The sequence below is a fragment of the Naegleria lovaniensis genome (genome assembly GCF_003324165.1).
Source record: "Naegleria lovaniensis strain ATCC 30569 chromosome Unknown tig035, whole genome shotgun sequence".
Lineage (NCBI taxonomy): Eukaryota > Heterolobosea > Eutetramitea > Acrasida > Naegleriidae > Naegleria > Naegleria lovaniensis.
The window spans coordinates 291762-316227 of record NW_025407858.1 but is presented as its reverse complement, the minus strand read 5'-3'; the positions used below and the strand labels follow the sequence as shown (position 1 = coordinate 316227).

Below are 24466 nucleotides of genomic sequence, written 5' to 3'. Positions count from 1 at the left end.
ACTGCCCTCTCGAGAGGATTGCTATTTTGCCTGCAGGAAAGGCTTCCATGATGAAAAAATGTGCCCGTACCATCATCCTAGCTGCGTCCATCATCATCGCTCAACGAAATATTTTCTTTTCAGGAACGATCAAGCCTTTCATTGGATGACTCGGTTACTGATCTCTCCCCATATGGGATTGGATCAAATGATTGTTTATGAAAAGTTTATGAAGGATTTTATGAAATTACACTTCTCGGATGGAGATGGAGAGTATTCTTTCAGACCTGGATGGAAAGAAATGATCCAAGAATTAAGGAGTCTTGATGCTTCCCAATTTCAACAAGTTGCCAATAGCAATTCTAGTGGAAAAACAGGAGATTTATTCGATTTTCTTCCAGAATTGTCTCTTGGCAAGGAAGAGGACACATTGGATCAATCATCAACGTTAGAAGAAACTCAGACACCATCTCCGAAGTATCCAATTAAATACAGGCTTGGAGAGTTTCAATGTTACCAAAACACATCTATAGATAATATGTCAGATCTTGGGGATGTACTCAAAGTTTGGAGAGATATTAATTCACTTTCAGACGAACACGAGAAAAACATCACGGTTATGTGTTTTATTCAGCACATCACCACAAAACCACGCTCTAATTCACCATTTATTCATTTGTGTGAAATTACCGGAGAAAAGCATGACCATGAACAACAATTTTGGATTCATCAGGTCATGGAAGAATTTTTGGACATTTATTTTAATCCTTCCCTTGACCAGCTCAGGTTATTGACAGATTTCATACTCCTTTTTGTTTCCATATTTTCTGAATTTAGACTAATTGATCTATGCTCAATCAAAGCCAAGCTATTAGAGTTGGACTGGTTCCTTCCTTTTATAATGTATTTATTATTTTCTTATTTTTATCCACTGAGAGACGCAACTTTTACATTGTTGAAGATAATGATTCCATTCCCATACCTGGCACAAGATTATTCTCAACAGTCAAGCAATAATGATAATTGGTTTGTGACGATAGACAAAAAACAATTTGTTACAGATAGTTTATCCATCTATATAGAATTGACAGATTGTAAAAACTGGATGACCCAGCTAGGTGATCATACTTTTAAAACAAAATTTCTATCTTTGACCTTTAATGAGGCGAAAGCTGTTGTTAAAGAGTATGAGCGATGGTTTTTTGGATCAAGTACTGTCAATGAGGACGATGAAGAAACACTTAATAGACTATCAGAAAAAATTGACAGAATTATTCATAGCAATACGTTTTTAGGCTCTGCATTCGTGAAACTCAGTCATAGATCTCCTAAAGACGCTGCATTTAGAGCTAAAAACTATGAAGGAATGGTCCATGAAATGGTATTAGAGTTTCATGAAAAATACAACTTGGAAATGGAAAATCAAGAAAATGGAGACTTGAAGATCAAGAATAACAAGTATCAATCCGCCATCTCACAAATATGTGCTCAAAAATGTATGAAAGTAACTTCTGGAAAGGAATTCATTAATTTAATGAGCACAAGTTATAGATCTCATGTTGATTTATCAATCATGTTGCAAAGCATTTCCGAAAGTGGCCACATTCCAGATGAAATGCCGATACAAATTGTGGTTAGAGAATGGACTGATTTACCAATATGGAGGGAGGTGCGAACATTTGTGAGGAACCGAAAAATAACTACAATGTCTCAGTATTTTAGTACATCTTATTTTCCTCAAGTTACAATGGATGAATGGAAAAAAATTAAGGATATTATTGTTGAGAGGTTTGACAATCAATTTTCGAAAATTCTTCCATTGGATGATTGTTGTGTGGATTTTGTTGTTTTGAATTTAGAGCAGAGACTAGTGAAAATTATCGAACTCAACGCTTTTGGAGACAATTGTGGACCGGCTTTATTCAATTGGGATAACGATGCGGATCGGCTCTTAATGTATAATGGGCCTCTAGAATTCCGAGTAGGAACACCAAATATACATGAGAGCTATAAAATTGTTGATTAGCGATAGGTTTCAGTGTAACATGAATGGAAGTTTGAGAAAATGGTAACATTCAAATCCATGGCACAAAATCTTATTTATTTCTTGATTTTACAACAACACAAATTTTAAAAGTGTAGGGGAGTGTTGTAACATTTTTTGTATTCAGGAAAGTGTTCCAGGTTTAATGGACAATCCATAATATGACGAGGTAGATTTGGTTTAGTTGGCAATTCTTTTCCTTCTTGCTTGACTTGCTTAATCAACTCTTCCTGCTTCATTGCACGTTGGCACGAAACAGTAGAGAAAATCGAAGCAAGAATGATCACAAACACAAATATCAAGATCGATTTTACGATGAAGGGAAGAGATTTCATTTCTTTTGAATGTATTTTCAATTTTGGAACGTATTTTATGGGTGGGTGCAGCTCAACTTGAAAAGGAAAAAGTAAATATTTGTGCAAATTCTGCAATATGCTTTTTTTATTCGTACGAGCTACAGCTCTTCGGTGTCTAAATCGTCCTCCTCCTCTTTAAGCGTTTTAATAAAACCAGAAACATCTGACGAAAGCATTGAGGCGCCAGCACGTGCAGTGTTTTTGGAAGTAGGAACCTGTTGCTTGAATGACGAAATATCAAAGTCGTCAGACCCAGGTAAATCCAAACTGTCATCCACCGATACATTCTTCTTCTTGTTCATGTCTTCCCACATGTTGTTCAAACTTTTAAACTTGTTGCCAAGAGCAGCGTTGGTCAGAGATGAACTTCCTTTTGTGAATGGTAAGTCGTCATCATCGCTGTCGTCTTCATCACTGGAGTGAGCTTTCAGCTTTGAAACTTTGCTTACCACTTTCGTAACTGTGCTCTCTTCTTCTGGTTCCAAGTGGGTACTAGCTTTCTGTAGGTTGGGTGCGCTCTTAAATGGCTGCTGATTGCCGCCAACACGTGCTTCAGAAATATCAGAATCTTCGTCGACAGCTGAGAAGGTCTGAATGGTATCCTTATTCTTCAAAGATTTTACAAAAGATTCATCCATTTCCTCCTCCTGAACTGTAACATCCCCTCGCTTGGTTTCATTTGGATCTTGTTCCGTTGCAGTTTCATATTCATACGTGTATTGGGAGTCATCTTCATCTCCATGTCCTACTTCCTCATACACCGTCGAGCCAATGATCTCATGATCATCCTCAATGAGTTCATCCTCAAATTCAGCTTCAATAATTTTTGTATTGTTCACACTCTTAGCTTCCTCTTGCTCGTCATCACTAACGTTCTTTGTGAAATCCATCGATTTGAGAGTAGTTTGTTGGTCCACTCTCCGCTCTTTCTGTTCTTCAATTTGGTTCTGTTTACTATTGGATGCATCGAGCGCAGTGACTGGTTTTTCCTTCTTTTCATCCATTTCCTTCTTCTTTTTGAGAGCTTCCTGCATTAAGGCACCCGCCATTGTTTTTACAACATTCTCTGACTTGTGAATATCAGTATTACGTTTTTGAGGTATTTTAACAGTGGGTGTGTCCTTTTCGTCGTCCTCAGAATCGTCTTTGACTCCTACTACTGGGAATGGTGATTGAGGTGTCTTTGGAGTTTCTAATGGAAGTTTTCTCTTCTCTTCATCAAAAGTATTCATCTTTTGTATCTTGTTGATAATGTCATCAATGTGTTGACTGAAAGCCACTTGAGGATGAATACTCTTGCTTGATTCAGCCACAATATTGTCGACTTTTTCTCTCAAAGCATTCATAATTACCAAATGATCGGGATTGTTTTTAACTACAGAATCACGTTCTTTTTGGAGTGACTTTAAACCACGAGCATATTCTGATTCAGACATGCCTTTTTGATCGGAATCAATTCCTCTGACATGTAATTCGTGATCAACCAGCGTTTGTGTTTCTGTTTTTTGTAAATCTCTAAAGATTGGATTTTGTTTAAATTTGGAAGTAAGCCAGGGTTTGTCCTCTTCATGTTGATATGCAATGTTGTCATCAAATTCTTCAAATACTTTCCCAAGCTCAATATCTCTGTAAATTCTCTCTTTAAGACCTAGGGTGCTAACATCAATGCTCGTTGCCGTGGTATTGGTTGTCTCTGATGTCTCACTTGTTGTTGTTGTTGTGTAACTTTGATCATGATCGTTTTCGTCTTCTGATGGATGTGATATGGGTGGTTGTGGTTTTGGATCTTCTAGTGGCTTTGGAACTGAAACGGGTTGAGCATTCACCGCTTTAGGTTGTTCAATGACGACAGAAGATCTTGAACTGCTCTCCACTATCGTTGCATTTTTCGTTGGTGGAGATGTCGATCTTACACTTGATTTAGGAGGGTCTTTTTGTTCATCCTTTGGTTTTGAAACTTCCATAGGTTGGGCTTTGACTGGTTCCTTCATTGGCTCTTTCTTTGGCTCTTTTGGTTTAAAATCTACTTTTTCTTTCTTGGGAGGCTCTTCCTTTCTTTGAACTGCAACAACGACGGGCTCCTCTTTTTTCACAATTTCATGTTTTGGCTTGGCCTTAACAACGATTGTTTCTTCTTGTGCTGGGGTCGATTCCACTCGACTCATTTTGTTTACCACAACCTCTACCGGTTTTACTTGTTCCATTTGCTTGGCTTGCAATACGTTCATCACCGTGTCCAACTTTTTCTTTAGTTCCACAACTTCAAGATCATTTTCAGCTTTCTTCACTTGCTTGGTAGATGCAGAGAGATCGTTCAGTTTTCTTTCGAAAGAGGTGAGCATTTGTTGATTGTTTTGTTGAATAAGGTTTTGAATATGAGTAGACAGTTGAAGAAATTCATCTCTACTCGCTGAATCAGCATTTTGGGAGGTGTCACTTTCTGTAAACTTAGTCACGGACTTTGCTATGGTAGAGTATAAATTTTCTTGTTGCTTTTTAAAGCTTTCTGTAAATTTTTCAAACTCGTTTTGAAAATAGTCCAACTGAAACCAATAAAGTGATCGATTATTTCTAACCGTTCAGCACTTACCTTCTTTTGATTTTCTTTTTCAAGCTGACTTTGTTTTTTCTCTATTGTGTTTTCTAGTTGTGAGAATAACGCTTCTTGCATACGTTTAATATCACCCCGTAGTTCACCAAAAGTTTCTTCTCTTTCAGACCGAGAACTCGATTGTTGAGGTTGTGTTTGAGGTAAGGGTTGACTTGGATTGCTTTGTGACATCAATAAAATTCTGGCTTTTTCCGGATTGGTTCCGAACACACATTCATAAGCATAAAGCGCTTTCTTTTTTCGTTTCAGTTCTTTCTTTAAATATGCTACTTCCTCCGACTTTTTCACTAAGCTCAGTTTAGCCTCCTCAAAATCTTGGATGATTGTTTTCACATTCGCTTCTATTTCTTTTCTTGTACAAGCGTTACATTGACCAACTCTCAACACAATCACTTACTTTTTGGTGGATAAATAATTTTGAACGTATAACAAGTACTCAATAATTAATTGAGAAATTCTAAAGACCTGTACAAAATTGGTTTCGTTAAAATACCTCAGATCATTATAGTCAATTCTCGAAAATGTCACATTCTTGGTTACGCTTTCTAGGGTATCAATATCCACTTGATCCATGATCTTGTCAATGTCTAGCTGCAGAAGAACTCTCCAATTTAATGCCTCTCTACGAGGCTTGAAATAAAACTTTCCACTATTTTGATCATAAATATAATCATCAGCTGATGAAGAGGTTTGTGGGTTGGAAAGAACTGGATTTACAAATCCTCTGTTGTAATCGAATGGAACTTGACTTGGAGGATAATATCCATAAGGCGACGATGGATGCGGAGGATAGTAAGGAATTTGATAATTTGGGGGTGGTGGTGGATAATACACAGGAGGAGATTGATGTCTTTCCGATGACCCAGAGCGTTTATATTCTACATATTCGCCATCATTATGGTGCGAGGATGACTTGGTTTTCTTCTTCAACACTTTCTTCTTTCTCTTTATGTCTGTTTCTGGGTTTATATCCACCTCTTCTTGGGTTGTATTTATCATTGTGTGGCCAAAACTGACAAGTTGGTTTTTGAATTTTTTTTGAAATTTTGAAGTTGTGTGTAGTTTGCACGCGCAAAAAAATGGCGGTAAAATTAAATAAACTGAATTTATTACATACTTGTTGCTGTGTTTGGCTACATTCAGCTTATGGTGGAACGATGTGTTGTTAAGTATTTACAAGTGGTAGATGTGAAAAAATAATGTCTATTTCATGAGAGCAATCGAGACATAACTCACACTACTGTCATCCATAGATTTGGCTGCATTTGACTGAGAATATTTCAAAAAGACCATGTCATGATCATCTTTCCAATTATTAGAATTTTGAAGGGCATAGAGCATGATTAATATTGGATGTTTACCACAAATGGTGTTCTTATACTTTTTCATATACGAATAAAATTCATCAGGTTGTTTTGAGCTCTTTGTGATCAGTTCTACAGCCATCATATCCAACTGTTCAATAGACTTGTGAAGAGGTACGTCCTTATTAACAACGAACTGATAGCTGAAACGTTTTCCCCAATGGCAGAAATCACTTGAAATTACAAAGAGTGACGACTCATCATCCATGTAGTTCGATAATGCTTTTCCAACTTGTTGTAAAGTCTCCTTTGATAAACTTCCAACCATGATGGGGACAATTTGAATTTGATTCAAACGGCCCTTGAATAAATATGAAATGAAGGGAAATTGTAATTCAAGAGAATGTTCATCCTCTTCGTTTTTCTTGTCTTTGAACAAGAAAAAAGTATCAGGATGGAGTTTCAACAATTCATTTTGAATTTTCTGATTGACTTTCAAAGCACCAAGTGGTGTGTTGCACTGGTCACATTTGGACAAGGCACATTGATCATCCAAATAGACTCGATGGCATGGGCCTAGAACAAAAACTGTGGTGATTGAATCAAAATTAGAGGCATTCCGAATACATCCATAACCATGAGCAGCAGTTGGAGCAGAATATCTAAATCCAGCATGAGGTGCAACAACGGCCTTGACTTTCTTACCAACATAATTCTGAATGACAGGCTTTGTCTTCTCCAAATACTGAGTAATTTCTTGAGAGAGAGCCTCTTCTTCATCCGAGTACCAGGATCCAGAAAAACTATCAATTCTTGCAGTAACCATTATTATTGTTTAGTAGTACAATATTGTACAACGAAGTAGTATTTGATCGGAAATTGACGACTCAGCAGTTAGAAGTGTTGCAACAGGAAGGATAAGTCGTTAGAATTTTTTTCCTAAATTTAAATTCAATTGGCACAGTCATTCCTTCTCGAACATTCCTATGAACAAAAACAGCCACCTTTACATGATGTCATGCATTAGTAAAGGGATAACGATGCAAATCGACACGTAGGATTGAAAAAAATTAAATTAAAAAAAATGCAAGCCAACTTCAACAACGAAAGACAATCTGTCCTGTGGAGCAGCGACCAAGATCCGTTTTACGGAAACAATATTACTCCATTCAATAGCACAAACATGGATGGATCTTCAGCACCAATGAACAACATGGGAGAATATACATTTCAGCCGATCCGAACAAGTGATGACGAGTTTTTCGGAAGAAGAGCAAGTCACGCTAGGAACACCTCTTTTGACATGGTGGATATTAATTATAATAGCGGAGGAAGTACAGGAAATAGTAGGCCAACTTCACCAATAACAGCAACAACAGGTAGGAGTACATCTCCTCTGATGATGATGAATCAAATTCCCTCACAAAAAAACAAACAAAATAGTCTCGAACCAGTGATTGATGAGATTCCATTGTTGGAAGAGCTCGGAATTAATTTTAGAGATATTTGGAATAGAAGTTTGTTTGTTTTGAACCCATTCTCCAATGAAAGAAGGAGAGCTCTTAATTCAATGATGAACGCAAATAATCCAAGCTTCCAACAAAGTAGGCTAAATAGTGAAGAGGCATCTGTTCAACATTTATTGAAAGATATGGACTTAGCAGGGCCTCTCATGTTCTGTATTGCGCTTGGATTTACTCTTCTTTTGAAAGGAAAGATTCACTTTAATTATATTTATGGAGTTGTAGTAATTGGATGCTTATCTATATATGTATTGTTAAACTTGATGTGTCCACTCAAGAGACATATCGAACTTCAACATTGTATTTCAATCATGGGTTATGGTTTACTACCCATGGTATTTCTTGGTCTCTTCACAACATTTTTGCCATTCCCAATCTTAGGATTAGTACTGAGCTGGTTGGCCATATTTTGGAGCAGTTATGGTGCAAGTACAATGTTTGTTGCAGCACTCGGAATGGCACATCAAAGAATGCTTGTGTCTTACCCTGTTGGATTGGTGTATGCCACTTTTGCCTTAATTACAGTCATGTAAATGTCACAAATTTTGTTACATCTCTAGAAGTTTTTAATTGTTACGATATATTCATAGTTGGTGTCCAAGTGGTGGCGACTACGCTCTCTCTATGTTCGTCGTTATGCGCAAAGCCGAGATTTGCACATACTAAACGGATTGGTTTCTTCTTAACCTTTCCTTGACAGACAAAGCATTCATTGCTATCTTTGCAAAACTTATCAAAACATGTCACACACATCACATGACCACATTCTCTCACTACATACGCTCCTTTACAAGCATTATTGAATACCTTGAAGCAACATGGGCATTCATATCTAACATTAAATTCAGGTATTAATTCTCCCTCTTCTTCAGCTTTTGTTGTTAGCTTGAAGTTAACTCTAACTAGATCCTTCATCTTGAGCGTTTCCTTTGGATTCATTGGATCCGTAGTTTTTAATTTTTTAATTTTCTTCTTCTTCTTCTTGTTAATCTCGCTTGTTGGAGTGCTGCTTGATGATATCGGAGTTGAATTGGTCGATGATGATGCACTAGATACTACACTATTTTGTAAAATATCCAATTTCCTCTCCAGTTGTAAATATTGCTTCTCTTCAGATTCTTTAATTTGTTTAATTTGCTCCTCTATTTCCTTTTCTTCCATCTCTAATTTTTTTCTTTCATTTTCTTTCTTTTGCTGCACCAAATTCTCAAGAATACATTCGTAGCAATATAAAAATCCGCTTTTAGACACAGCAGGTTTGTACACTGGCTGATTGCACAAACAACAAGCATCAAATGGCCTCATCGACTCGCTTCCGAGCCTCGATTGTTGTGTTCCTTGTCTCAAACGATCCTTCTCTTGATTTGAATAAAAGACTCGACATGATGCATTCTTGCTGTGTTTGGTCATTTTTTTTTTAAATAAATAATTATTAATTGAACTTTGCCTTCTCTGCCAAATCAATGTGACAATCATACAAGAAACCTTTGACATTTCAATTATTTGTGATGCGAGTATAAATATTACGCGAAACATGCAATAATAATTTTATTCTTCTTTTTCCTTGTTGTTGTCATCGTCTTGGTCATCATCGACATCTTCAACCTTAGCCCATTCAAACAATTTAGCTGTCAATGGCCATGCGTTCCAACCTGATTGATTGATGGTCTTCTTAGCCTGTTCAACTTCACTCCAATTCATTGTGAAGAATGTTTGTTTGTTATCTGGAACACCAACAAAATTCAAAACACGTCTCAAATTGGCCACAAGTCTCCAAACGTAAAGTCTTCCTGGATAACCAGCACACAACTCTGAAAGAATTCCTAATGGAGTTTGAACCATCCATTTCCAAGAAAAGTATTTGAAGTAAGCAATGAATCCTTTACCCAAGTCTGTGAAACCAGCATCATGATGTTCTGGGTCGAACATGATTGGAGGTAAGTAATCAGCCATGTGTCCACTTTGAAATGTTATTCGAATAGTTTTCAAAGCCATTGGAAATTGTTGGAATTTCATGTCACACATGTTGAAACATGTAATTCATGGTTTTATGTGAATTTGTTTAAAACGAAAGAGAGAGAACAATAACAAAACTACTTACGTCACACGAATAATCGAGTTGTGCAATAAGAAGGCATTAATCCAGAACATGTCTGAATCTTTCAACACTTCTGGAATACGATTCCAAATAAATGCTGGGGTCAACATTTTTGAAATTTCTTTTGGACCTGGCAATAAATAAGGTACTAATGAATACCAGAAAGTGAAGAATGCACTAGTGATAATAAATTGAAGCCAATAAAAGTGTCTCTTTGGATGCTTCTTTTTACAAACTTCAACTTCGACAAGAGGCCAATTTTTCTTATCTGCCAAATCGATCTGAGCAGCAGGATCGAACTTTTTCACAACACACTTCTCACCTTGAGCAGTGGCAGGACCTACACAATAAGTGATTAATTGAGCAATACTGAGAGCATAGTGAGCCCAATAGAAATAACCTGGATGTCCTGTCCATAAGTTTCCAAAGTATGCAAAGTAATAACCCCACCTGTTGTTGTTGTTGTTGTGTGAATATGTTCCAGTAGTAGAGTGAATGCAATTTGATTCAATTTTCAAAGAGAGACAGTACGATGATGAAGAATGAAGTGTCGAAAAAAATTTCATCTTGTTGTTGTTGTTTCACTTACCAAGTTAAATCAAATGGGAAGGTTAAGATGTGAGTCCAAATATTGTAAGGTACTTGATGATAAATGTATCCCTATGGTCATCATCATCATGTGTTCACAATGTCGATGATTCATCAATGAAACATCAGATCAACAACAATTAAAATATTCGAAAGGTTGTCAACAACAACAACACAAACAACATACAGTTACAGATTGCATTAAAAAGTTTTGTGGTCCATAGTTTCTCAAGGGTTGTGAAGTGTAGGCATCACCTGTGTTGAATAGGATGATCATTGTATCGTATGTTCATTTGGTTGATTGTGAGTAAAAAATTCATGAAAATACATTATGAGCCATGAGTGAATTTCATCATGATAAAAATTGTATTGAAATTATACATGTAGTCGCGACACACATGGTATGAACATGATTGTTTCATCACTGAATCGTTTCGGGTGTTGTTGTTTACTTACTTTGCCATTTGGTTAGTGTACGAGGTGCGATGGTTGCCAATGCCATGAACCCACAATTTGCAATCCAGAGCCATGGTGTGTAATTGTTGACATCCAATAAAGCATGTCCAACATTTTGTGAGTAGGATTGGAGTGATGAAACGTTCACGTTTCCCATGTTGAAAATAAAAGTGTTGTTTTTTTTGTGATTTCCGTTACGTTTTAAAAACTTGTCAAATGTGTGATATGTTTTGTTGTAAAGTGTGGAAATTTTGGGATTTACCGGCTGTGTTTGGGTGAAATGATTCCAAGAGCTCAAATGATGTTGACAGCTCACTGACAACAATTAACAGGTTTGTATTAGTCTTGAGCCTTAGATCTGTAGTGGTATCGCTCATCATTGTTTGGTATCAGCGGATCATAAATTTCAATGCAAATCCAATCATCCAACCTAATAAACTGATACCAACATTTATTTCTCTCGCAGGCAATACTGAAGAAGACATGCATACCACACAATAGATTTGGCTTCACAAGTTTCTAATAATGAAATATCTTGATACAACGCCCCATTCAACCTCTCAAATGCAAATTTAGATGCTTCTTGCGAAGTTACACATCTAAGATGGTGCATGTCGGATCCAGTTCCAAGCAGTATTATTTCTTTTTTTGTAAATCTGTCCAAGTTGTTCGCTGTTTCAACCAATGAATCAAAAGTATTCCTATCTGTTAAAGAAAACATTTCGAATATAAATGTTGCGTTCGAAATGTATGATTCTGGTAACCAATTCAAATTTGATTGTTTATCCCACACTTGTAACTTTTCTGAGAAGATATTGTCTCCAATCACAAATGTCTTGGCTCTAAAGTCAATTCCAATTGTAGTCAAATATGGATCCAAAGGATTTGTTACTACACCATCCATGGAGCATAATAGAAATGCTGTTTTTCCAACTTTAGCATTTCCATCGAGTGCAATTTTCGATAAATGATCCAGGTTTGCTTTTGGATGCTCAGTAGTGTTCAGTTGCACATGTTTCACATCCTTTGGATCGTTCAAGTTAATGATAGTTGTGAAGCATGGCTCATTACTTGTGTCATTGGAATGTTTTTTTCCAAATAGTGAGCCTAAGAAATTTCCAAATATACCTTTCTTGCTTGATGGATGGGAAGTTTGTGGTTTTTTAGCTTGTGCGTATGGACACTTAAAAAAGGAAAAGTAATATTTCAGTATACTCAATATTTCCATTAAATTTGGAGGATGAGTAATTGTTTGACCACTATCGTCTTTCGAGTATTTGCTTAAAATATTTGCATAATATTTAACGCAACGTCTTAGAATATGTCGTACAACATTTCGACCATCTCGTGTTCTAAATAAATCATCAAAATTATGTAAATCAATGTTATAATTTTCGGAAACGTGTTTGGAAATGATGGGAAATGCAACATTTGTTCTCCACTTTGTACAAGTAAATCCAATCACAAATATTAATTCTTCAATATTGAAAAATGAGAGAATTTCAGAAACGACATCAAAGGGCAACGTTGCAAATGATTTCATTTTTTAACGTTTTTTTTCGTTCGTTGCCGCCAAAAGTGAACGTTGAGTAGTTCAAAAAAAATGAAATCTTCATCACTCACTTCTGGCACACCAAACAATTTCTCATTTCCCTATGAAAAACCCTATGATATTCAACTCCAATACATGGAACAATTATTCAATACAATACAAGATGAAAAAATTGGTATTTTCGAATCTCCAACAGGAAGTGGAAAATCACTTTCTCTCATTTGTGGAGCTCTTTCTTGGCTCATGTCCTATTATGCACAACGTGATGGTACCATACGAATCGAGGATCATGATAGAATTGGATCATCATCATCAGCACTCAAACGAAAAAACAAAGAAAATGATTCTTCTTCCGATGAAGAGCCAGCTTGGGTCATTGAACAAACAATGAAAAGAAAAAAAGAAGAAGAAGAAACTGCAAGAAGAGAGCAATTGGAAAAGAGTAAAAAGAATGTGAAAAAGTATGATGACCGACGAAAGCAATTTTTAGAATCTATTTTGAAAGTTGAGAACACACACGAGGATGACAATGATCTCCTCCTGAATGAAGTGGATGATTGTATTTTCAATAAGATTGGTATCAATAATAATTTATTAAAGGATTTGTATGACGAAGATAGTGATGACGATGATCATGATCGACCAATTTTTTCATCAGGATACAGCACTCGAATGGATAATGAAGATCGGTTTGAAACTCCAAAGATTTTATATTGCACACGAACACACTCTCAAATCAATCAATTCATTCAAGAATTAAGAAAAACAGAATTTTCAAAGAAGGTAAAGGTATCCAATTTGGCATCTCGTCAAGTACTTTGTATCAATGAGCATGTGCTCTATAGAAGTACTAAAAATGGAAAAGTTCAGAATAGCCTCAATCGAATGAATGAGCAATGTCAATATTTAAGAGATAAGAAGTTATGTGAATATGACAATGATCCTTCCTTATTTAAAGACTATATGGTTCTAAAAGTTCATGACATTGAAGAATTATTAGATCTTGGAAAAAAGTTAAAGATTTGTTCGTACTATGGAACTAGAAAAGCCATGCATTCTGCTGAATTGGTATGCATGCCCTATAACTCTCTAGTACATGAACAAACAAGAAAATCTCTCGGCGTCACCTCTCTCAAAGACTGTGTCGTTATTATTGATGAGGCACATAATTTGGTTTCTGCTATTCATCAAATGCATTCCAATGAGATTGATATTCATCAATTAACTATGGTACATGATACATTACTCAATTATTTCAACAAATTTAAGAATAGACTCTCTACTACGAATCAAACAAATATTAAGAGATTGTTAAATATTATTCAAGGATTAATGACATTTCTAACTACAGAAAATATATCAGACTCCAATAAGGTAGAAAATGGATTTATTATCTCCATCACTGATTTACTCTTTAAAACCAAAATGGACAATATTAACTTGTTTCAAGTTGCAGAATTTATTGAAAAATCAGACTTGACTAAAAAATTGAACATGTTTATGGAGAGACAAGAGGAACACAATCATGATTTGGTAATTATTCACAATAACAATACTGTGAAACGTGCTCATCATACTGCTAACTATATTCACTATTCCAATAGTACGACGAATAATGGTAACCACAAAATTGATCTTTCCAACACTCCAACGACAAGTAATAATGCGATCAATAACGTTGTCTCCATGTTGTTAGCTCTCATGAATGTGGATAAGGATGGTAAACTTTTTATCAAACCCAATTCACATATCAAATTCTTACTTTTGAATCCAAGTGTTTACTTTCAATCGATTGTGAAAGAAGCTCGATCGATTATTTTGACTGGTGGTACTATGGAACCCATTCATGCTTTGATTCAACAAGTATTTCCAAACATACCTTCTTCTAAAATTCATATTTATCAATGTGAAAAACATATTGTACCTCCAAATCATTTTCTACCCATTGTACTAACGAAAGGGGTTGGAGACATTGAATTTGATTTTAGATTTCAGAATAGACAAAATAATCAGGATTTAATCAAATCTCTTGGACGTACAATTGTTAATATGTGTAATATTGTACCAGATGGTATTGTTTTATTCTTTCCATCTTATCAATTTGAAAAGACTGTTTTTCAATATTGGAAATCCAATGGTATTATTGATTCTATTGAAAAGAAGAAGAAATTTCTTCGTGAAGCTTCTGCCAATGAAGATCCTAACATGACCTTGGATAGAATTTTACAAGAATATAAGAAAATTATTGATCATAATTTTGGAACAAGCAACAGCCCTATTACTTCTGCAATGGGAGGAAGCTCAAATACTCTTCAACGCTATAATGGAAGTGTCTTGTCATGTGTAGTTGGAGGTAAACTTTCAGAAGGAATTAACTTTAGTGATGGATATGGAAGATTGGTAGTAGTGATTGGATTACCTTATCCCAATCCAAATGATATTGAGCTCATTGAACAACAAAAGTTTTTTGAACAACATACCCAACAATGCAATAAGAATGAATATTTAGATAATATTTGTATGAACGGTGTCAATCAATCGATTGGAAGAGCCATCAGACATGGAAAAGATTATGCAACTGTGTTACTCCTTGATAAGAGGTATCAACAGCAGAGGCTCATTAACAAACTTTCGAAATGGATACGAAAAGATATTGTGACTTTTCACAGTGTAGGAAATGCAATGGAGGCTGTAGGCAAATTTTACAACAATAAGCGAGCCAATCAATTAGAGATTGAAAAGGAACGCAAAGAAAAATGGAACAAATCGATCACACCTTCCACAAGTTCATTACCGTCCAAAACATTAGCAAGCTTTAGCAAGAGATGATTATTTACTTTTTTATGTTATTTTACAATAGGAATAATTCTACAAATTCATCAAAGTTAATGTTGCTATCATTATCACTATCTACAATTTTAAATAGCTGATCCAATTCTTCATCGCTCATGATTGTGACGAGTCCAATCTTTGAAAATACAATCTTCATTTCTTCCTTACTCACTAAGCCATCATTGTTGCTGTCAAAGAGCTGAAACGCCTCCCTTAATTGCTCCCTTGTATGTAAGGTTCCGTAGTCTGTTGAGCTGTACCTTTGAGAAAAGTAGCTACTAGTATTAAGCGAGGACGAATATTGCTTTTTTGGATCAATACCATTCTGACTCGATGCCTTTCTGTTTCTTGTGGATGCCAGTGGCATGAGTTTTCCGTTAGGCTTTTCATTAGCACCAAGTGGTACTACGGGAGAGCTATTTCTTCTTGCTCTAGTACTAACATCCAATATTGGTGGTAACTTGGAATGGGGTGTGCTCAACACATCCAATCGATTGTTGCTGTTGTTGTTATTACTAAAGATTGAAAGTCGTTTTTTTAAAGCATCCAACAAATTGGAACCTTTTCCCTGCTGGTCATTGTTAGAAGGAATTGCTGGCAAGCGAGTGACCAAACTGGCCTTGTACAATTCATTCTCTCTTGTTGGAGAGCGAGGGGTTGGACTGGATCCACCAGTCGAAATGGATCTAGGTCTAGTTGGTGACGATGGTTGTGAAACAAAGACCTGATCCAATACATGACACTCGTTCGAGCGAGGAGAGGATGACTTTGGAGTGCTATTACTACTATTGTGAACAATATTTCTAGGTGGTGAGATATCTGGAAAGAGACAATTCTTGGACTTGTTGGTCGGGGATGCTGTAGGCGTTGTTGAAATGGTTGAATGTGAGGAAGGTACTGTTATATTGCTGGTTGGTGATGAGTATGCTGATGGCGCATCTTGATTCTCTAAAAGAATACTCTTCTTTGAAAGTGCTCGCTTCGAATAACTCTTATCAATCATTCGATTCTTTTCATTGGCACTCTTGCAACTTGTTCGGTGAAAAGTTTCATGTGAAATTTCATCGTCTTCGACGTAGGCAGGAAATACAAAACCATTCTCGAGGGACGAGTCATGAACTTGGTCGGTAACGATGAACGGGATGTGTTCATCAATACCAAAGACTTTGGTATTTTGATCCTCTTCATCGCTTTCAGATTTTGCTTCGTCCATCATCATCAAGTCAATAAATTCTTCAAACGTAATGTGGCCGTTGGATCCTGAATGATTAATAATTTCGTCCACTTCTTGCATTGATATTTTGTATCCAAGATCATTGAGTAATAATTTTAATTCGCCATGTCTTTACTAAGGCTTAGAAAACAGAGCACACAACAAATTCAAATCTCTTACCTTATCACGCCATCATCATCACGGTCGAATATTTTGAAGATGTTTCTCAACATTTCATGATTCGAGTCGACATTGTTTGCCGAGGGGTCCACACACACGCTTAATCTCCTTCTATTGGCTCGTCCATGATCATTAGAGCCCACTCTTGACATTAGAGTTTCTGATGCTTTCTCCTTAACTCGTTTGTTGCTGAAAATCATCATCCTTGATATCAGACCAGATACGAATGGATCTTGAGAATCTGAGAGTTGTGTTTATTCAGCTATGCGATGAATGTTTTTTTCTGTATTAATGGGTTGCCAGATGAAACCTCCAAATCTCACATACAATTTTATCCGCCAACAACAATTTGGCCTCAGGTATATTATTGACACAATGTGTTATATGCAGCACAAAATGGTTAGGCAATTTTGCTCCTTGCCAAATTACGGAATTCCTGCAATTCTCCATTTAAGTACATTGGGTGGATAAGGAATAGTTTACTTACCTTAAAATCAATCACTCCATCAAAGTTTGTATCCAACAAATGAAGCATGCTGTCCATTTTGAAAAAGGATTGTTGTAGTGAATTCATTAGAGCGAATTACTCAACAACACTACACTTACTCCACAATACGGTCCTCAGTAAAATCTTCTGCCAAATCTCCCATACAGTACTCATGGATTATCTCTTTGATTTCCTTAGTTCTATATTAGGACATTGTTAAGCAATAAAAAAGGAAGCACGTACCTCAATCTGTCCTCAAAAGCATCAAGTTGCGAGCAATCCTGTTTTTGGTGTTTTACTTACCTCAATCATTCCATCCTTATTTACGTCAAAAATTTCAAACACTTTTCGGTCCATCTCTTCATCGCTTCCATTCAAAACGCTGTCCCTATAAGAATCCATAAATGCTCGCAAAAAGCTGGAAAAGTCTACCAAATCATTGTCACCAGCAATGTTTTTGATCATGGAGAGAACTTCAGCATCGGAATTGTATTGACCTAACCTCTTCAACATTATTTTGAGCTCCATGAAAGTTATAACTCCATCCTGGTTTTTGTCAATTGAATTAAACACTTCCCACAAATCCGCAACAATTTGATCATCTGTAATTTCGACGGCGGGTTGAGACCTAGCTGAAACTACTTCTTCTGCAAGGTCTTCCTCCTCGACCTCCTCATCAATAAACTCATCCACGTTAATGGAAAGAGGTGTTTTTGAAGTCATGATCCCGACCAACGTTTTAAAAAGGTTTTCAATAAATAAATTACAAAGAAATCAACGAATTTTTTTAAGTTTGATTTGAGCGCGAATATTTGAAAACAACCATTCAAATTATTTATGGCTGCTTTCACAGATAAGGTAAAATTGCAAGTTTGTTATGAAGACAGTGTTATTTGTGGTTTATTACTTTTAGTTTTGAGGGTTACGGGAGAGAAGTGACTGTCCTGATACTAAAGACTTGCCCAAGTTGACACGACAATTGGACTCTGAAGACAGTCGGGAACAGAATTAAAAATTATTTAAACAATCAGTATGAATAAAGAAGCACCTCAACCTAATCAGAAATCAAAGGTGGTGAGCTTCAAGCGATTTGTCGGAAAGAAGAATGCAATCACAGCCTTCTTTCAGATCAACAGACTTCATCTCAGAAGACTTGCATTAGCCGTTCCAACATCCTTTGCATTATATTTGGCAATGGCCAATCATCCCGAACGATACACTTATTCATGAGGCGAATATATTTGCAAATTTAAAAACATAATTTGAAATTGTTGCAGTCCATTTCTTCAAATAATTGAAACGAGTGAAACCATCCAAAACCCGAATCATCACCAATTCATCATCAGAGAGTTGTTTGAAGAAAACTAAAAATTAAAAAATGTTTCAAAATTCGGTACTTCGTTATTGTTTGATTCACTCAGGTGTTTCTCGCTCTTTGTCATCCAATTCAAAGAATACATTGGTTGTATTGACACAGCAAAACACTATCAGAAATGTACATCGTACCATGATACATTTTCAAGGTGCTCGGAAAGATGGAGGCATTTCTCACATTCTCCAATCAAAGAACAAGACTAAAGCAGCACCGGCTAGCACAACAACCACTAATTCCAAAATGAGTACGAAAGAACAAGAAGAAATTGATGAATTACAAGCTTTGTTAGAAGATGAAGAAATCCTAACCCCACAGCGAAAGAAAACTACAGTACAGACACCCTCAAGTACAAAATCAGCAACCAGCAAATCTCAACCACAAACTCCACCAAGCACAAAAGCAGCACAAGCAGGCGCCTCGGCTTTTGGTGCAGCAGCTTCCTCATCTAAATTTGCAGAACAAATGGGATTTGAGGAAAAGGAAATGCAACAAATGTTGCAGGATATGGGACTTAAAGGAAGATGGGATCAATACAAGGACATGCTTGACTCCATGGAAGAGGGAAAATTGAAAGGAGCAAGCGAAAATTGGGACGAAGCTGATATGGACCACGAAACTAAGAAAGCATACAAGATGTTTGGTGAGAATTATCTAAAATCTTTGAAGAACGAATTCGATAAGCCAGCACTTTTTGATTTTATCAAGACTCAAGCAGATGGTAAAACAGGTTTTGATATGTCAAATTTAGCTAACATGGTTGGAGCAGTTGGTGCTACCTCAGCTAGCTCTCAGGCATCTTCAAGAACAGCTTCAAACGCTCAACAACAACACACAACCCAACATCCAGCAACAAACACAACACAAGCATCACCAAATTCATCATCTGCTTCGTCAACAAGGAAAAAGAAACAGATCACTTCGGATGACTTTAATATGAACCTGGATTTTGATGCCAATACTGTAGCCCAGGATTTTGAAAATCCAGAAATGCGAAAAGCGCTGAAAGATATGTTTGGAGCAAAAACTGATGAAGATTTAGATAAATTCAAAGATTCAATGATGAAGGTATTGAATGAAGGAAAAAGCCTAAAGTCTTTGGAGGCAGAGATAGAGGCTCAAGTGAAAGAATTAGATGCTATTTTCTCGTTTGGCAAGGATTTGAAAAATGGCAGACCATCCAAAAAGAAGAAGTAAATATAAACGTTGTGAAATGTATTTTACATGCACATTGTCGTTAATCATCCTAGTGCGAGTTTTGTTCGATCGAGTTGACTGCAGCTTCCACATATTGCATCTTTCTTTCCAAATCGTTTAATTTTTCATTCAATTCAAGAAGTTTAACTCTCATATTCTTTTCTGTTGATCCGAAATTCAAATTAGAAAAAATTGTGATGATGGGTTTTTATAGCAACGGGATGTGAGCCAAAGGATGAGTACGTACCGAATTTGTTGAGAAATTCTGTCACTTGTAAAATACATAACGAGACGTCCTCGATGTAGTCTCTCGTCTTCCAGTCTTCCTTTGTTGCTGTTACCATAAAACTCATTTTTTTGTGTTTATTTTTCAACTGTCAGCTGTTCCTTCATGGTTTTGGCTCAAAAGGTCTCTCAAAATTCTGATTAACGTTTCCTGTTGACCAGTAAAGAAATGATTTGCTCCAGTAACACCAATTACTTGATGCGAAAAACCATTTGCTAAATTCTTTTCTCTCATCTGTTTCAACAAGTATTCATTCAAGTCTTGACTATCTTGAAAAGGAATAACATCGTCTTCATCCCCGTGCACAGAATAGATGTTTAATGGATACTGAGGATTCAATTCAATTTTTGTGTCCAATAACTCTCTTTCTTTGAGCGCTTCTTTTGTCACATAGCACCTTCTTGTTATTTCGCCATCTTCATGATTGTCTTGTCCTGTCTTGTCGTTTGAGACATTCTTGACACAAAGTGATCGATCTATTGTTAAAATCTTCCATAGGAATTGTCCTTCATTTTCCAATTGATATCTTTCACTCTCTGTAAATCGATGTAATGGCGTTTTGCTCATGTCAAATCTTCCAGAAATGTTTACCACAATTCCATGTTGCAACTCTTTGGGATATTTGCTAGCATATTGCAATACTACATTTCCACCTTTTGAATGTCCAATAATTGAAATTTTAAAGTAACCTAATTTCTCTTTAAGGTAATTCATAACACAGTGTAAATCTTCAACCTCCTTAGCATAATTAGCATACGAGAATTCACCATCACTCTCTCCATTACCAGAAAAATCAAATCTAAAAGTATCATAATCTTCACTCTCCATTCTTGGGAAAATAAAATAATTTTTATGACAAGCTAATCCATGACAAAGCACAGCTATTTGTTTTTTTTGTGTTGGTGATTCTGTTACAACTGATTTTACTTGGCATAGTATTCCTACTAATTGTTCTTGATAATTATTTGTAATGAGATGAACTGATTCTTCTTTGTTCGGAGTCATGAATCAAGAAGAGATGTGTGAGAACAAGTGGTTGCGTATTTTTTTGTGTTTTAAAATTTGGTTTTTTTGAAGTTGGTTTTCAAACTTTGGAAAAACTGGAACTGCACGTGGAAGGTCAAAACGAAATTGGCATGATTGATCAAAACAATTCTTTGACAAGCACATAACATACATGGCTACAATGCATGACCCATCGCATGTGTGTCACTAATGAAAGTAACCATACTAAAACCTCTTAAAAGTATCCTAAAAAATCACTAGTGTCAGGTTATGCAATTCATGTTTTACACCTTGATTGAGGAATTCAATTTCATTTGAATCAACTCCATTTCTGCTTTGTGAACTCTTCTAATTTCTTCTTTCATTTCAATATACTCTTCAGATCTAATAAATCTCATAAATGTATCCATCATGACTCCCTTAATTTGAATTAACAAATCATCAAAGAATTTTTCACCTTCTTCCAAGTCGTATATGAGAGTGGCAATGTTAGGAATGGTTCTTTCCATGGAAGAAGTGCCACCAGTACCACCTCTTCGATTACTAACATTGTTGGAATCCAATGCAGAAGGTGTGGTCGAAGGGTCTGACGTGGTTGTTGTCGATACATTTAGAAATGAGTCACTCTTTCTTCTCATTTGCTTGATATAACTTGCAAGAACAGTTTGAGATGAATGATCATCTTGTTCAGTAGTTCGCCTCGAGTGTTCATGTATAATTGTATTTTCATCCATTCCATCTTCCTCCTCTTCACATCCATCATGAATCGTGGCCAAATCATCTCCATCAACAGATCCTGAAGTTGTTGTGGTAGTGGTAGTGGCAGAGTCATGATCACTTCCAAGTTGTTTTTCTTCACCGGTGCACGATTTCGAGTCGTCACTTCCACTACTCACAGATTGTGATCGATGGGCATGGTGTGGATGTGAAATTTTGGATTTTGAGTGCTCGTGATCGATAAAGAGTAATTCCATTTCTGAATTTTCACTACTACCATCTGAAAGAGTGTCTTCTTCATCATGTTGTGAATGACTGTGTCTTGTTGTATTTTCACTATTAAATGTTCTATGAATGTAATCTTCCATGTGTTGTTTTTCTTCCAATTCCTTTTCCATTTCATAGTCTCTCAATTTATAGTATTTTTCTAACAGCTTCTTTCGGTTCAATGAAGATAAATTAACTTCAAAAGGTGCACCATGTACAATAAATGTGTCAATGACGTATTGTCGCATGATCTTTGCTTTTTTAAGATCTTTCTTAGCTTCAGGTAAATAAAATCTGGTTAAATATAAATACAATTTAACATTTTCAAGAGATAATTCTTGTGCACAGAATTTCATAAAGTATTTGAGAGCATAATCATTCTGCAGAACATCTGTAAATTCTGCTTGATCTTTCACTAAATTTGAAAGACTTGTTAAAAAGTGTGTAGATCTTGGTGATGCGACAAGTTGTTGTGGATCAAGGCCCAAGGTTTCGAGATTGGGTGACTTGAGGAATTGTTGTTTGTGCGACCTATCTGCCATGTCTGTTTTCACTTGGACAGAATGTTTTTCCTTGTACATGGCATCTGTTTTTGTTTCCAAAAAGTCAATGACCTTTTTCTGATGTTGAATATTGGCAAGCATGTGGGCATTGGATATTTCCAAATGTTTGATTTTCTCTTCAAGTTGATGGAATTTCTTTTCCAATGTAGAGTAATCTTTCTTAAAACTTTGATTGACACTGTGACCATACTTGTTGAGAGTAGAATGAATGGATTTGTACAAATCATAAATGTGATGGTGAGCTTCAAATATTTCTTGATTAATGTGTTGATTCTTTGAAACTTTGACTTCTTCTACCGAGTATGGAACATTTAATCTTTGAGCAATCACATCAAAATGATCCGAGTTCATGAATGAGCCATGTAGAGAGTTAGAGCTTTGAGGTGAGAGTAATTTAGGGCCTGATTTTGATGAATGTAGAGATAGATTGGGTATGGATGAGGAATTATGAATGGATGGATTCGTTGTATGGTTTGTTGTTTGAGTGGTTAACGTTTGCCATGGTGACGTTGTTGTAGATGATGTGTTGGATTTGGGAGAAGACGACGTTACAGAAGAGGACTGTCTTCTCATGACTGCCATGAATCGATATTTATCTCGATCAGTGCTTCCTGGAATTTCTCCCAAAGATAACCTCACTTCTTGAACTTGACCATTGGATAACTTGGCAGGGAGTGCACGAGGTTTTCCTATTAAATGTTTGTTTCCTATTAAAATAATTTGTTTTGAATATATATATTTGATCAGTGAGAATGGTTCATTTGATGTCATGAGTTCATTCAGAGAATATGGTTCATTTGATTGGTCATGATTAATAGTAGTTCATTTGATGTCGTGGAATTCATTCGATATGATCAAATTGAAATTCACACTTACCTGTTTTTCTAAATCGTTGCATAAATTCATCATGATTCTTCGCCACCTCAAATGGCATTAAAATTTTAATATCTTTACCAATCACATCTTTCTTTTTATATCCAAAAAAACTCTCTGCTTGTGTATTGTATGCTGTTATGGTTCCAAATGCATCACTCACGACAACAATATCAATCATTGCCTCAATCGTTGACAATATTGCACTCACTTGTGCAGAGTTTGAATTATTATTCATTTCCACCACTTGTTGCAAATGTTGAGTCAGAATATTCATCCAAAGTTTCTTCTCCTCTGCGGAACTGGCCATTAAAAATTTAGGAGCCAATAACTTTTTTCGTTCACTTGCTGACATGGTTTCATGACTTTTCGAATTTACATTCTTTTCATCGAGTAATTCATCCATTTCTGCGATAATTTTTGCAGCATGTTCTCCCAAATGATGATTTCCATATTTCTGCTTATTTTCATCAAAAAAGAATCCAATGGTGTTTTTCTTGCCAGTTATATCTTCTGCTGAAATGATTTGTGTCACTAAAATGTCATATCTGCTGGCATTGAGAGGAGTGTTCAATGGAAAAATTTCTCTTACTTCCACTCCTGGTTGCAATGAAGGTCATTTTCTTTGCAAAACAAGTCTCAACACAAACCTTGAGTATGATGTTTCACACGGTACAAACAATGTCCGTCAAACATGTAGGAATGAACTTTCCATGTTGAAAAAAGACTATTCTTTTGTTTGAATGCTCCTTGTTTAATGACACACGACGATGGGTTCTCTAGAAAATCTCCAACTTTGTATGTGTGATGATGCGAAGAGTGTTGTTGATGCATCGTGCGTATATATGAGTCAACGAATAAATGAATGAACAGAGCAGTCCGTTGTAGGTATTGTCCTGCCTAAATATATGACAGAACCCGAGCTCGGAGTGTGTTGGTGCAAAAGACAGCTGTCAATATTTT

At 36.1% G+C, this 24466-nt stretch overlaps 14 protein-coding genes across 14 annotated transcripts; 4 read left to right on the top strand and 10 right to left on the bottom strand.

Annotated features, from left to right (window-relative positions):
• Nucleotides 1-172: 172 nt before the first annotated feature.
• C9374_008960 (uncharacterized protein) lies at nucleotides 173-2005 on the top strand (the record flags this gene model as incomplete). The annotated part of the gene is made up of 1 exon (XM_044699094.1): nucleotides 173-2005. The coding sequence occupies one exon, from the start codon at nucleotides 173-175 to the stop codon at nucleotides 2003-2005; it is 1833 nt and encodes a 610-aa protein (XP_044545137.1).
• Nucleotides 2006-2477: 472 nt separating this feature from the next.
• Nucleotides 2478-5989, bottom strand: C9374_008959 (uncharacterized protein; the record flags this gene model as incomplete). Its single annotated transcript, XM_044699092.1, has 3 exons — nucleotides 2478-4922; nucleotides 4970-5342; nucleotides 5388-5989. 3 exons carry the CDS (start codon nucleotides 5987-5989, stop codon nucleotides 2478-2480), a joined length of 3420 nt encoding a protein of 1139 aa, XP_044545136.1.
• A 204-nt stretch (nucleotides 5990-6193) lies between these two features.
• C9374_008958 (uncharacterized protein) lies at nucleotides 6194-7120 on the bottom strand (the record flags this gene model as incomplete). The annotated part of the gene is made up of 1 exon (XM_044699091.1): nucleotides 6194-7120. One exon carries the CDS (start codon nucleotides 7118-7120, stop codon nucleotides 6194-6196), a length of 927 nt encoding a protein of 308 aa, XP_044545135.1.
• Nucleotides 7121-7378: 258 nt separating this feature from the next.
• Nucleotides 7379-8350, top strand: C9374_008957 (uncharacterized protein; the record flags this gene model as incomplete). Its single annotated transcript, XM_044699090.1, has 1 exon — nucleotides 7379-8350. The coding sequence occupies one exon, from the start codon at nucleotides 7379-7381 to the stop codon at nucleotides 8348-8350; it is 972 nt and encodes a 323-aa protein (XP_044545134.1).
• Nucleotides 8351-8390: 40 nt separating this feature from the next.
• C9374_008956 (uncharacterized protein) lies at nucleotides 8391-9227 on the bottom strand (the record flags this gene model as incomplete). The annotated part of the gene is made up of 1 exon (XM_044699089.1): nucleotides 8391-9227. One exon carries the CDS (start codon nucleotides 9225-9227, stop codon nucleotides 8391-8393), a length of 837 nt encoding a protein of 278 aa, XP_044545133.1.
• Nucleotides 9228-9365: 138 nt separating this feature from the next.
• On the bottom strand, nucleotides 9366-11116 carry C9374_008955 (uncharacterized protein; the record flags this gene model as incomplete). The annotated part of the gene is made up of 5 exons (XM_044699088.1): nucleotides 9366-9777; nucleotides 9919-10365; nucleotides 10505-10575; nucleotides 10691-10758; nucleotides 10960-11116. The coding sequence occupies 5 exons, from the start codon at nucleotides 11114-11116 to the stop codon at nucleotides 9366-9368; spliced, it is 1155 nt and encodes a 384-aa protein (XP_044545132.1).
• A 294-nt stretch (nucleotides 11117-11410) lies between these two features.
• C9374_008954 (uncharacterized protein) lies at nucleotides 11411-12502 on the bottom strand (the record flags this gene model as incomplete). Its single annotated transcript, XM_044699087.1, has 1 exon — nucleotides 11411-12502. One exon carries the CDS (start codon nucleotides 12500-12502, stop codon nucleotides 11411-11413), a length of 1092 nt encoding a protein of 363 aa, XP_044545131.1.
• A 60-nt stretch (nucleotides 12503-12562) lies between these two features.
• C9374_008953 (uncharacterized protein) lies at nucleotides 12563-15340 on the top strand (the record flags this gene model as incomplete). The annotated part of the gene is made up of 1 exon (XM_044699086.1): nucleotides 12563-15340. One exon carries the CDS (start codon nucleotides 12563-12565, stop codon nucleotides 15338-15340), a length of 2778 nt encoding a protein of 925 aa, XP_044545130.1.
• A 22-nt stretch (nucleotides 15341-15362) lies between these two features.
• On the bottom strand, nucleotides 15363-16637 carry C9374_008952 (uncharacterized protein; the record flags this gene model as incomplete). The annotated part of the gene is made up of 1 exon (XM_044699085.1): nucleotides 15363-16637. The coding sequence occupies one exon, from the start codon at nucleotides 16635-16637 to the stop codon at nucleotides 15363-15365; it is 1275 nt and encodes a 424-aa protein (XP_044545129.1).
• A 499-nt stretch (nucleotides 16638-17136) lies between these two features.
• On the bottom strand, nucleotides 17137-17946 carry C9374_008951 (uncharacterized protein; the record flags this gene model as incomplete). The annotated part of the gene is made up of 4 exons (XM_044699084.1): nucleotides 17137-17172; nucleotides 17224-17272; nucleotides 17343-17416; nucleotides 17527-17946. 4 exons carry the CDS (start codon nucleotides 17944-17946, stop codon nucleotides 17137-17139), a joined length of 579 nt encoding a protein of 192 aa, XP_044545128.1.
• Nucleotides 17947-18601: 655 nt separating this feature from the next.
• C9374_008950 (uncharacterized protein) lies at nucleotides 18602-19792 on the top strand (the record flags this gene model as incomplete). The annotated part of the gene is made up of 1 exon (XM_044699083.1): nucleotides 18602-19792. The coding sequence occupies one exon, from the start codon at nucleotides 18602-18604 to the stop codon at nucleotides 19790-19792; it is 1191 nt and encodes a 396-aa protein (XP_044545127.1).
• A 49-nt stretch (nucleotides 19793-19841) lies between these two features.
• Nucleotides 19842-20145, bottom strand: C9374_008949 (uncharacterized protein; the record flags this gene model as incomplete). Its single annotated transcript, XM_044699081.1, has 2 exons — nucleotides 19842-19954; nucleotides 20040-20145. The coding sequence occupies 2 exons, from the start codon at nucleotides 20143-20145 to the stop codon at nucleotides 19842-19844; spliced, it is 219 nt and encodes a 72-aa protein (XP_044545126.1).
• Nucleotides 20146-20162: 17 nt separating this feature from the next.
• C9374_008948 (uncharacterized protein) lies at nucleotides 20163-21083 on the bottom strand (the record flags this gene model as incomplete). The annotated part of the gene is made up of 1 exon (XM_044699080.1): nucleotides 20163-21083. The coding sequence occupies one exon, from the start codon at nucleotides 21081-21083 to the stop codon at nucleotides 20163-20165; it is 921 nt and encodes a 306-aa protein (XP_044545125.1).
• A 284-nt stretch (nucleotides 21084-21367) lies between these two features.
• C9374_008947 (uncharacterized protein) lies at nucleotides 21368-24337 on the bottom strand (the record flags this gene model as incomplete). Its single annotated transcript, XM_044699079.1, has 3 exons — nucleotides 21368-23337; nucleotides 23507-24103; nucleotides 24154-24337. The coding sequence occupies 3 exons, from the start codon at nucleotides 24335-24337 to the stop codon at nucleotides 21368-21370; spliced, it is 2751 nt and encodes a 916-aa protein (XP_044545124.1).
• Between the last annotated feature and the right edge of the window lie 129 nt (nucleotides 24338-24466).